Raw genomic sequence first — 12,087 nt, 5'->3', positions numbered from 1 at the left:
CAGGAGAAGGTCAGATAGTCTACAAACACCTGACCAGCACTCCTCACAATGGCCCAAGTTATGAAAAACAAGGAAAGTCTGAGGAACTGTCACAGCCAAGAGGAGCCTAAGGAGACATGATGACCAAATATGAGGTGGGGTCCTGGAACAAAGGTCATTAGGTGAAAACTAGAAATCTGAAAAAAGTATGGGCTTTAGATAATAGCAGTGTATTGATACTGGTTCATTAATTGTAGCTGATGTACCACAATAATATGAGACATTAATAGGGAAAGCTATACAGAAGGTCCCCAACTTATGATATTTCCCCTTCAGATTTTTTTTACTTTACAATGGTGTGAAAGTGATGCACATTTAGCAGAAACCATCCTGGGATGTTGAATTTTGAACTTTTCCCAGGCTAGCTACATTTAGCTCGACACTCTGTTGTGATGCTGGGCAATGGTAGCTAGCCATAGCTCTCAGGTGGCCAGGCCCTCACCAGGGGACACCACAGGTTCCACAGTGTGTTGGCTGCTAAGGTAGGATGTTGGGTAAGTTAGGACGTTAACTGCATCTCCCACTTAGGGTATTTTCATCTTTGATGGGTTTATTGGAAGTAACTCCATCATAAGTCAGGGCAATCTGCATATGGTAATTTTCTGTTATCTTTGCAATTATTCTGTAAATCTAAAGCCATTCTAAAAATGAAGTTCATTTCAAAGTTATTGTGAAAAGTCTCACTCCAATTTCTGTCCCTTATCTATGCAGTTCCCATTCTCACCTGAAGTCACTATGTTACTAGTATTCTGTGGATCCTTCCAGAATTGTATTAGGCAAATATGACTATATACTGATTTTCTCCCCAAAAGTTCATTTTATTTGCTTTGAAGAGTACTTAACAATTTTTAATATACTTCAAATATATTAAGTAGGGAGGAAGGTGCAACAGTTCCATTGCTCAGGTTCAAGAGTCATGGAGAATTTGCCACTTAGGCCTCAGCTATTCCTAACTGCTCTCTTTCCCTCTGCTAAGCTGGTTTTATGCAAATACCAGATCCTTCATGTGTGATAAGATGCATCTCTGAATAACATGGAAATCTTATGTAACCCTAATGCCTGCATCCTACCATTACAGCTGCTTCCTGACAGGCCTCTTGTGAACTTTGATCTGGGCCAGGGAGACACTGAGGGTTTTATGGTGTGTGAGTGTGGGTGTGTGTGTACAAATTCTGTCTGTGCTCCAGGAAGGTTGAATGCAGGAGTGTGTGAGAAGTGGCTGGGGCTGTAGGAGCTTAGCGCAGGGAGACCCATTGTGGATGCCAGAGGTCGAGTGCAAGGTGAGGGAGCCTGACGCCTGCTGTGTCTGGCAGGATGGACAGGAGGAGGACTGGATGCCTGGCTTGAATGGACACCTGCCTGGAGACTATCCTGGAGGATACAGGGGCCTTGGTTTGAGGGCCAGGCAGCTGTTACTATCTGTGCCCTGTGGTCCTGCATGCAACAATGGGACCCTTGTGGCCAAGAGTCTCCCTCTTTAGAGTGGACTCATTTGGATCACCTTACCTCAAGTGCAGTGCCCTAGCAGAGCCTGGTCTTTGTTTGGCTTAGTGGACCAGTACCAACCCATTCCCAACTCATGGACATTAGTATGTCAGAGCTGGAAGGCCCAAAAATCACAGAATCTACCCCCTTCTCCTACTACAGATAGGTAAACTGAGGCCCCTAAGGGAGTCAGAAGCAGAGCTGGAATTAGAGCCTTGGTCTCTGCCATCTAACCTAGGATCACTCATTGACCAAAGTTTCCTCTTCTCTCCAGACCCTGCTCCCAGAAAAACTGTGTCACTAGCCATTTACTTCCCAGTGTAAGTTTAAAAATCCCAGCAATATCTGTACTTTAAGCCTGCTTGCTAGTGATAGCATAACTATAGAATTCAATTAGAGGACAGCTACCCTCTGTGGCAGATTGTGGTAGGTTCTTTTCGTGCATCATATTTGAGCAATCCCAGAGGCCAGCAGGATTATCCCAATCTATTAGAGAGAGAGAGAGAGAGACACCTGAGATGCAGAAAGATGTGGTTTGCCCAAGATCACATAGCAAGGGTGTAACTGAAGTGGTGCTGAACCAAATCTCTCCACCTGGAAAGTTCATGCTCTCAACCACTAACCCTGTGGCCTCCAAAGCCCAGGCGTGGCTCCTCAGGAAGGGGGCTGGGGGTAACTCCCTGATCTCCTCCCTCTCTGCCCCTATTTGGCAGCAGCCTCCAGCCTCTCAGAGGACCAGACAAGCTACAGACCACCCCCTGTCAACACCTGCTGCACTCTCCAGGGAGTGGGGCACTTCCCAGAGTGTTTTCCAGCTTCGGTGTTTGTAGCCATCCACAAGCCTCCTTGTTTTGGGTGCTCATGGAAGTGGTCATGGAAGTACTGTAGAGGAAAGTCCATTAGCCACTTCCGTCAGGGTTCAGGCGAATGGTGCAATATGGAGCGTACAGAAAGGGTACCTGCCAACTCGGCAGCCTTTACTGGGGGTCTGCTCTGGGTCCTGCTCCGATCTCTATGATCTCTATCACTCAGGCTCTGAGGCCAGAAGGCTAGGTGACACAGGAAACAGGACTGTAAGGAGAGATGGGGACCCTGGAGTTGCGAACTGGACCTTGTCCTGAGGCTTTAAAGGCGAACCTCGAAGGATGCTGGTGCAGGTGGGCACAGGCGTTTAAAGCGGGGGTTCGCTCGTGTGAAGGGCCTAGGCTGAGAGCCGACGAGGGTCCAGCAAGGCCAGCGTGGCCCTCGTGAGCAGCGCAGCGGGATCAGATGTCCTGGGCCCCAGCGCTCCAGGCGGGATCCCGGGTTCGTCCTGAGCAAAGCGGAGCCGGTCACGCGGACCCGTCGCGGGCACTCCGCACCCATCCTCCGGGCTCCCGCCCGCAGCTCCACGGGGCGCTGGCACCCCGGGGTCAGGTCGCGGTCAGAGCAGGGATGTGCCCCGCCCACCCGTCGGCCCCGGGCCTGCGGTTCGAGTCTCCGCCAGCTGTGGCTCTCTGCAGACCACGGCCGGCCCTTCCCTTTCCGGCCCATCTACCCTTCATCCCGGTGCCCGAGGTGTCCCAGGGCCCGGGCTCAGCGCCACAGCGCGACCCCTCTGCCAGCCCGCCCCGCAGGGGGGAGGGGCGGGGGCCAGCGTCCGCAGCGCGCCCCTCCCCCGCCGCGAGAGCGCGGACGCGCACGGGCGCGCTCGCACCTGGCCGCCGCCGTGGAAGCCCGCCCCTCCCCGCCCCCGCCGCGGCACGGCCAATCAGGAGCGGCGCAGGCCCGCGGGGGCGACGCGCGGGGCGGGGCCTGCGCGGCCTGCGGGGCGAGCCCGGCGGGCGTCGGGAGGCGGCCGGCTTCGGCGGAGGCGGCGGCGGCGGCAGCCGGTCCGGGACGGCGGCGCAGCACGCGGGCGGCGCGACAGTGCGGAGGAGGGCTCCGCAGCCCGCCGCAGCCGCCGCCTCGCCGCGGCCCGGCTGGAGGACGTCGCGGCGGGCGCGCGGCCTGTGAGGGCGGCCGAACGGCGGGCGCGGCGCGGCGCCAGCGTCCTGTCAGGCGGCGGAGGGCGCCGCGGACCGCGCCGCGATGATGCCGGTGGGTGCGGGCGGCGGCGGCGCTTCTTCCGCGGGCGCGCCTCCTTCCCCCGCGGCTCCCCGCCCCCGTGGGCCCGCGCCAGGCGGGCCGGGCCGGGAAGGAAGTGGCCTGGCGGGCGCGCCCGGCCTCGCGGCCCGGGGGCGGGCAAGTGGGGGCGGCGTCGGGCTGTCAGCGGGCCAGGCGGGGGCCCGGTGCCCGGGGGGCGGCGGCCGGGAGCTCGGCGCTCGGCGCAGGAGCCCGGGCGGCCTCCCCGGGGCCGCGGAGACGAAATTGGGGGTAGCGCAGGGTCCAGTGCGTCCTGGTGTGCGGTCAGGCCAGGTGCGGGTCTCGCGGAGTGTCTGCGACCCCGGCCTGGGTTTCCTCGGGGCGCCGGGAGCCGGCATGTGGGCACCCCAGCGTGGGCACCGGTGTGCTGCTCGGCGCTGGGAATCCGCATTTCCCCTCCCCGATTTTGGAATTCGGTTGTAATGAGGAATGCGCTTCGCGCACGGATTCAGAGAGCCATCTTAGGAGTCCCCTCTCCCCAGTCTTCCCCAGGGGCACGCTGGGCTCCAACTGGTGTGCTGTCCCAGCGTCCTGAAGGTTGAGCGGGGTCCTGAGTGCCGCTGGCGCCTTTGTCCTGCCCTCTAGGATGCCTGCCGCGAGGAAGATGATGGCCATTGGGGTTGCCATCCTCCTACCCAGTCTTTTCCTTTACCTGTGATCTAAATAGCAGTGGACACTGAATTCTCATTTTTAAAATCTGCTTTTTGTGAAGTAAGCGTTATGACTTATGAAAAATTGGGGAACCGGTTGTACCCAGTATGTATGAGGTTTTGTAGTGCCCATAAATTAAGTAAAATTCTCAAAGATATTTAAAGTAAAGTAACAACACAATTTTTTTTTAGCTTACAGCTCTTAGATTGAAAAATCACATTCCAGGAGAAAAGTACAATTTGTCTACATTTTCTACTTGAATACTATTGTTCTGCTGTGCTGTACCCAAGGACATGTAGATTATACGCCCCCCATTCTCCTAATCATTACCTGTCTCTTAGTAATCTCTTTTCCCCTTTTTGAATTGATTAAAATGCTTGGTGTTTGCAAAGTCTTAAGGTTTGACCTAGTTGATCCGTAGATCCTTCTTTGGCATTAAGCTTGTTGGGATTCTAAACATGGTTTTAAATGAATGATTGTTTTAGAAAGAATCCATTGAGCATCAGAAGATCTGGGGTCAAAAGCTGGTTCTGCTACTTTTTAGCTGTGTGACCTTGAATAAGTCAAAGTCTCTGAACTTGGAATTACCTCTAAAGTAGAAATAAAATCAACAATATGTAAGGGCCATCTTGAGGATCAGATAGGTTGATGTGTCCAAAAGTGTTTGTTAAGCAGAATGCCATGCAAATATTGTTACGATGGTTTTGAATTTTCCATTTCTATTTTTAACCTCTTGAAGATAAGGCATTTGGAAACTGTTCCTCCATAATTCTTGCTGGCTAAATTTTGAAGAAACAGTGCTGTTTTGGAATTTTGAAAGCAGTTTTAGTTAAAGCCTGTAATAGTTGATTGATGCATTACTATAGTAATATTGAAAGATATCTATCAAAATTTTGGCTGGTTTCATCATAGTATAATGTTTACTTTTGAATGCTTGGCTTACGTTTTCTGTTTGGTACATTGAGGTATTATGCTTCTCTTCAACATGATTAGAGTTGCCAGTCTACTTTATTGGGTTTCCTTTTTAAGAAGTTTGTTTATTTGGCAATTGGGAAATTTCATCCCATTATTCAAAATAATCAAATAGTATTTTTTTAAACAAAGGTCTATTAACTATTAAAAACGCTGCTTTTATTTTAAATGCCTTTTCAAAACAGATGATATTTCTCTTAATCCTGCTTTTGTGACTTTTACTTTTGTATTTCCTTCTTTTTTTGGGGGGAGGGGGGATTCCAGGGATTGAACTCAGGGGCACTGGACCACTGAGCCACATCCCCAGACCTGTTTTGTATTTTATTTAGAGACAGGGTTTCACTGAGTTGCTTAGTGCCTTGCTTTGGCTGAGACTGGCTTTGAACTCTGGACCTCCTGCCTCAGCCTCCCCAGCTGCTGGGATTACAAACTTGCGCCATCCCACCAGGCTTGTATTTCCTATTTCCTTCTTGATCCCTAAAAATACTACTTGTAGGATTGAGTCTTTCCTTTATTAACATAATTGGAGGTGGTTGTAAATTTAATAGAAGTTTTAAGAACTTACTTGAGAATATCATAAACTGTTTATCCAAAGTGTAAATAAGATTTTTCTTGCTTTATCATATATTTGGTATTCATCATCATGATGAATCATCAAAGAAAGATTGTATCATCTTTTGTGGTTTATATAAAGCAGCTCTGTTTGATAGAAATGTAATGCAAGCTAACTATTCAATTAAAATTTCTAGTAACTACATTGAAGTAAAAGATTAAGATATGAATCTTTGTATATTTATTAACTCAGTATATCCAAACTTATTATTTTAACATGTAATTGATATGAAAAAATCATTTATGTGATATTTCACTTTTTTTTTGGTACTAAGTCTTTGAAAGCTTGTGTGCGCTCCAGTGAAATTTTACATTTACATCTCACTTCTGTTCAGACTGGAACATTTCAGGTGCTCAATAGCTCTATGTAGTTGGTGGCTATTATGTTGGGTAACATAGGTTTAGAGTATATTTTATTTGAAAATTGGTGTTTAATTTGTAGTGTCTTTGTTAACTTTTTTGGGGGGGGTACTAGGGTTTGAACTCAGGGGCACTTGGCTCCTGAGCCACATCTCCAGCCCTATTTTGTAATTTATTTAGAGACAGGGTCTCACTGAGTTGCTTAGTACCTTGATTTTGCTGAGACTGGTTTTGAATTCATGATCCTCCGGCCTCAGCCTCCCCAGCTGCTGGGATTCCAGGCTTGCGTCATCACGCCTGGCTATTGTTAACCTTTTTTTTAAATACCTTTATTTATTTTTTGTGGTGCTGAGGATTGAACCAGTGCCTCACGTGCTAGGCAAGTGCTCTACCACTGAACTACAAACCCCTTGTGTTAACTTTTAATTGATCAGATAGTTTAGTACAGCACCCATTCTCAGCTACTGGAAATAAAGGAGTGTATCTGGCCAATTTCTTATCCGCCAAATAAATTCTTTGTAAAAGTCTTGTTTGCTTGTTATACAAAGTTTTAACAAGCAAACAACTTTTTTCTTTTTTTTTTTTTTTTTTTTTTTTGTGGAGCTAGGGATCGTACCTAGGATCGTGTGCATGTGAAGCAAGCGCTCTACCAACTGCTGACTCTCTTCTTTTAAGCAGTTATATTTTGGAATTTTCCTTTATGGAAATAGTATTGCATTCTGGTATTTGTAGTCACTCACCTTTTTGTTAGCGTTTGACATTTTAAAAATATTTGCATAGCCCGGCTTGGTGGCGCACCCTGTAATACCAGCTTCTCAGGAGGCTGAAGCAGAAGGACTGCAAGTTTGAGGCCAGCCTGAACAACTTAATGAGACTCTGTCTAAACAAAATTAAAAGGCCTGAGCATGTAGCTCAGTGCTAGAGTGCTACCTAGCATCATGCGGTACAATCCCCAGTACCACCAATAAAACCCAAAAAACTTTCAGATAAAGTTGGAAAGCCTGATTGAGCATGGAAAGGATGAAAACTTCCTAGACTCAGCATCATTGTTTTTGAAAGATGTTCGGAAGCTGGTAAAACTTGATGAGGAGGTGAGGGCTGTGTGTGGAATGGGTCTAAAGGATACTTTTCCTTTTCTGAGGAGTGTTGGCCTGATTGGGGAAGACCAGTGTCTCTGAAGTGTTTTATTCCCAAGGAAAGGACTGTGGTGGGCAGACGTACCATGCCATGTGACTGCCTGGTTCCACTCACTTATGTTCTAGGAGCCCTTTCAGCGTTATTTACTGCGGGGCATAGATAACATTAATTTGTGATTGATATTTAGCTTTCTGAATACTGAATACTAAGGAAGTACTTAGTTCAGGTATTTAAATGAATGATCTTTCCTTCTTTCTTGGTGCCATGGAGTAAACCCTGGGGTGCTTTACCACTGAGCTACATCCCTAGCCCTTTTTATTTTTTATTTTGAGGCGGTTTCTCTAAGTTACCAGATGGCCTTCGACTTGCAATCCTTTGGTCTCAAACCTCTCGAGTAGCTGAGATTACAGGGATGCACCTCTGCACCCAGATAAATGAATGATTTTTCTTTCCAGTAGTGTAGAAACATTTTGAGGTGTAGGTCTTTCTCTTTTTAAACCATCATCTGTCATATAGGTGACAACATTGATGGGGAATTAGGGAGACTTAGATTCTAGCCCCCGCTTGGTAACCGTATGACCTTTGAATTTCATCTCTTTGGGCCTTAGTTTCTCATTTGCAAAAGAGGTTTACCTGGTGATTTCCAAGTATCTGTAACTGTGCTGGTTGATTTATAGTGGATTCTTTCGTGAAAAATCTCTAACATTCATATTGGCCACATAAAAGATGAGGCTACCTCATTCTTGTTTTTGTAACCTTTTGGTAAACTTGCTGCCCAAGGATTTTTGTATGGTAGGGAACATAATAAGAGCCCAGGAAATATTTGCTATTATTGTTAATTAGTAATTCAGCCATTTGATAAACTTGACTTTGCAACCTAATTAAGTAAACAGAACACTGAAGACTGGACAAGATTTTTTTTTTAAATTCCAGTTTTGGGGGGTTGGGGACTGGATGTAACTCAGTGAATGGAGTGCTTGCCTGGTATGCATGAGGCTCTGGATTCAATACCTAGTACCTCATGCATACCAAAAGTCTGGTTTCTTTAAAATAAAAATTACATATATTACCATTTGAGATCATCTATTTCTGACTTTGGATTACCCAGAGATTTCTAAATGAAAAGCAAAGTCTCAATGATACAAAGATGGGCTAAAAAAGCCTTTATTACAGTTTTTCCCAACTTAGTCTAACTGGATAACCCTTCATAAGACTACAATTTAACCCAAGTTTTTTTTTTTTTTAATTAATTAATTTATTTTTTCTTAGCCAAAAAGTTGTGTAGCTTCTTAACTTGTTACAGCTCAGTTTGGTAGCAGTGAGTGCTCAGTAAATGGCATTCGTCCTTATGTGCTAAGGCACTGTGTTATAGGCTTTGTCAGATGTCTCTGTGTAGAGAGCTGAGGCTGAAGAGGTAAAGAAACTGGACCATGATCTCCTAGCTAGAGAGTTGTGAGACGAGGTTGGAAAATAAGCAGCCTGATGCAGACGCCTTGCTCCTGGGCTTTGCGCCCGTCACTGGGAGAGGCGGCTGTAGTAGAGGCATGTTGCTAGAGATGCTGCTATATTGAATTTGCTAGAAGTTTTTCCCTTTATTTATGTCAAATGCAGCTTAATGTTTAAAAGAATACTAGGGTGAACCTCAGAAGTGATAGCTGTCTTCACTTTGTGTTTACATGTAAATGAATCTTCTTTCCTTTCTCAGCATCATACTTGGAGCAGTCTATGACAGTCTGTATGATTAACAGTTACTTAGGATTTTTAGCATGATAGGAACTCAAAAACCACCAGGTCATTGTGTTGAACTTATGTAACATGTTGCCAATGTGCATCTTTGTGTGCATTTGCCCAGTAGGGGAAGAGTTTCTCAGCTAAAGTGTGGTGGGATTTGGGAGCTTTAAAGTGCTGTTGTCATAGTTATTTCACAAACAGTGGCTCTAGGGCTAAACTGAGCCTATTGTGACACTTTCTTGACTTGATTGCTTTGCTTTGTTTTACTGCAAGGATGGCTTTACGATTGTTCATACTAACTGGAAAGCAACAGGTGCTGGTGCTGATTTTGTAAAATATAAACCTATGCATAGTGACCTTATGCAGAACAGTGAAAGGCCTGGCAAGATGAGGCAGGTTTCATTAAAATTAACTTGACATTTGAGATATTAGTGTGCAGTTCAGAGCAGGATCTTCTTAGTGGCATTGTTGGTATGTTTAGAGAAAACTTTAACTGAAGTTTGGGCACAGTCATGATTTGTACCATACGTTGTGATTGTCATCATCATACCTCAAGCAGAAATAAGGCCCAGTAGCAGGAGAATATCCAGCACACTGGGGAAACAAAAGGGAGGCTTGTGTGGTTGGAGCAGAGTAAGGAAGGTGGAAAATGGAGGAGAAGTCAGAAAGATAACGGGGAAAGAAAGATGGTGTATGATCAGTCTGGTAAGGTCTTAAAGGCTACTTTACCAACAAAGGGGGCAGAAGGAAGTTTCTATTATAAGAAACAAAACAGTGGTCTGCTTATTGCATCTTAAGGAGTTCTAAGTAGCAGGCATTGCCTAGATGACTTCGCTGGAGCAGGTAAGAGTGTAGACTCTGGCATCACCATATATTAGCTTTCTGACCTTGGGTAAAGCTACTTGATTTCCTTGTCTCTAAATTGAGAATAACAACAACAATAGTAACCTTTCAGGATTAGTAGATTCCCTGGACTATTACAGTGAAAGGTGCCTGGCATGTAGTAAATTCTCAGTAAACATTACTTGTAATAAGTCATTTTTTAAAGCTTTCAGTATCTCTGCCTTGGCTAAGGCCACCATTAAGGCACTCAGCTTGCTGTGTGTGCGCGTTGCGGGGAGGAGGGAAGTTGTTTTTGAGGTGAGAGGGAAGAATATCATTTACCAATGATAGAATTCACCTTTTTTTTTTTTGTGGTGCTGGGGTTGACACCAGTGCCTCACACACACTAGAGCAAGTGCTTTACCACTGAACTATATCCCCAGCCCCAAATTCACCTTTTAACATGTACAGTTCAGTGGTTTTAGTGTTTATACAAGGTTGTACAACCATTGCCACTCTTTAACTTAAAGAATATTTTGCCTAGTATATGTTTGCAATACAGGTTGAGTATCCCTAATCTGAATTCCTGGTGACCATAAGTGAAATTTGAAAGTAAGATTTCATACCTTTTTTGAATTTAGAATATTTGCATATAGTAGAGAGAGGTGGAGGGAAGCTATTTTCGGGGTAGTTCTCAAATCTAAATACAGAATTCATTTACTGTTTCATACATACCTTATAAACATAGCCTGAGGATAATTCTGTGCAATATTTGTAACGTACTGCATCTTTGAAAATATTTTTTTTTAATTTTTTTTAGTTGTAGGTGAACATAATGCCATTATTTTATTTTTTTAAAATTTAACTTATTTTTTAAATTTGTTTTTTAGATATTGATAGACCTTTATTTTATTCATTTATTTATAGGTGGTGCTGGGAATTGGTCCAGTGCTTCACACATGCTAGGCAAGTGCTGTACCACTGAGCCACAACCCCAGCCCACAAACTGCATTTTGACCACCCATCACATGAATCAAGTGTGGAATTTTTCACTTGTGACCTTGTGTTGGTCCTCAAAAAGTTTTGGGTTTTGGAGCATTTTGCATTTCAGGTTTTTGGGTTAGGGATGTTAAACCTGTAGTTGTAATCTTAAACATTTGTGTGTGTGACTGATCAATCTCTGTTTCTTGTCCTGTCCTGTAAATGTCATGAGAACAGGAGTTCTTTTTATTCATTGTTATACCCCTGCCATCTAACCTAATGACTGGCACATAGTTGGTGTTCAATAAATATTTGAATAAAGGGAGAAAAGATGTGCAGAGTAAAGTTGAACCCTGTTGGAAAGGGGTGTATTGTTAAGTATGTGCTTGCCTACTGTAACAGGGTTTGGACTTGGTCCTATGAGTGATCAGAAACCACCAGTGTTTTTAGAAAATGAAGTTATGTAGTCAACCTGTATGGAAGGAAGATAATTTTGGAGCCATTAAAGGATAGAGGGTCTGTGGAAAAAGGGAGATTAAAAGAAATGGGAAGAGCAGTTGGGAGACCACTTGGTACAGGCCTGACTTGAGGACCTGAGGAGAAGTGGAAATTCTAGTCAATAGATCTGATGGAGTGAGCAGGATGGAGGGAGGGAGGGAGGAAGGAAGGAAGGAGGGAAGGAAGGAAGGAAGGAAGAAAAAGGAAGGAAGGAGAGGGGCTGGAGCTGAGGATAACAGGTTTATTGCTTCAGTGTCTAGGCTTATCTTTCCTTTAAGTTAGAGAATAATTGAGAAGGAATAGGTTTAAGGATCTGTGAGAACGATGAGCTTTGTTTTGGCTGTGTTGGAGCTTGAGATGCTGGTTATATCCAGAAAGGTATTGCTCTTAAATCTTAAACTACAGTTAATACATAAGTTTTAATAAAAAATCTTTTGCCTTACACTAAATGGATTTAAATGTGTTTGGGGCATGACAGTTTGCTGCCTGGGCATCTGCAGCATACCACACAATGTCACCTTGGACCAGTTTGCCTGGTCAGTCAAACCCCAGGCCCACTGACCCAGGCTTCCCAGGAAGTGGCTTGACAGGCTCTTCCATCTTGGTGCTGCAAGCACCTGGCAGAGTTTCTATGTGTACTTTTTATAGAGGTGTAATTTTTGTCTGCAGGGTAGT

General features: G+C 45.2%; 1 protein-coding gene across 1 annotated transcript in view; it reads left to right on the top strand.

The window, feature by feature from the left end:
- Window positions 1-3,327: 3,327 nt before the first annotated feature.
- The window catches only part of Ppp1r13b (protein phosphatase 1 regulatory subunit 13B), an 87,831-nt gene continuing 79,071 nt past the window's right edge, over window positions 3,328-12,087 (top strand). The window contains 1 exon segment of the mRNA XM_047540619.1: window positions 3,328-3,603. Coding sequence (XP_047396575.1) covers window positions 3,595-3,603 — 9 coding nt within the window. The 5' untranslated portion in view covers window positions 3,328-3,594.

This window comes from Sciurus carolinensis, chromosome 2, assembly GCF_902686445.1.
Source record: "Sciurus carolinensis chromosome 2, mSciCar1.2, whole genome shotgun sequence".
Taxonomy (NCBI): Eukaryota; Metazoa; Chordata; class Mammalia; order Rodentia; family Sciuridae; genus Sciurus; species Sciurus carolinensis.
Note: the sequence above shows the minus strand (reverse complement) of the source record. Positions and strands in the feature narration are given on the sequence as shown.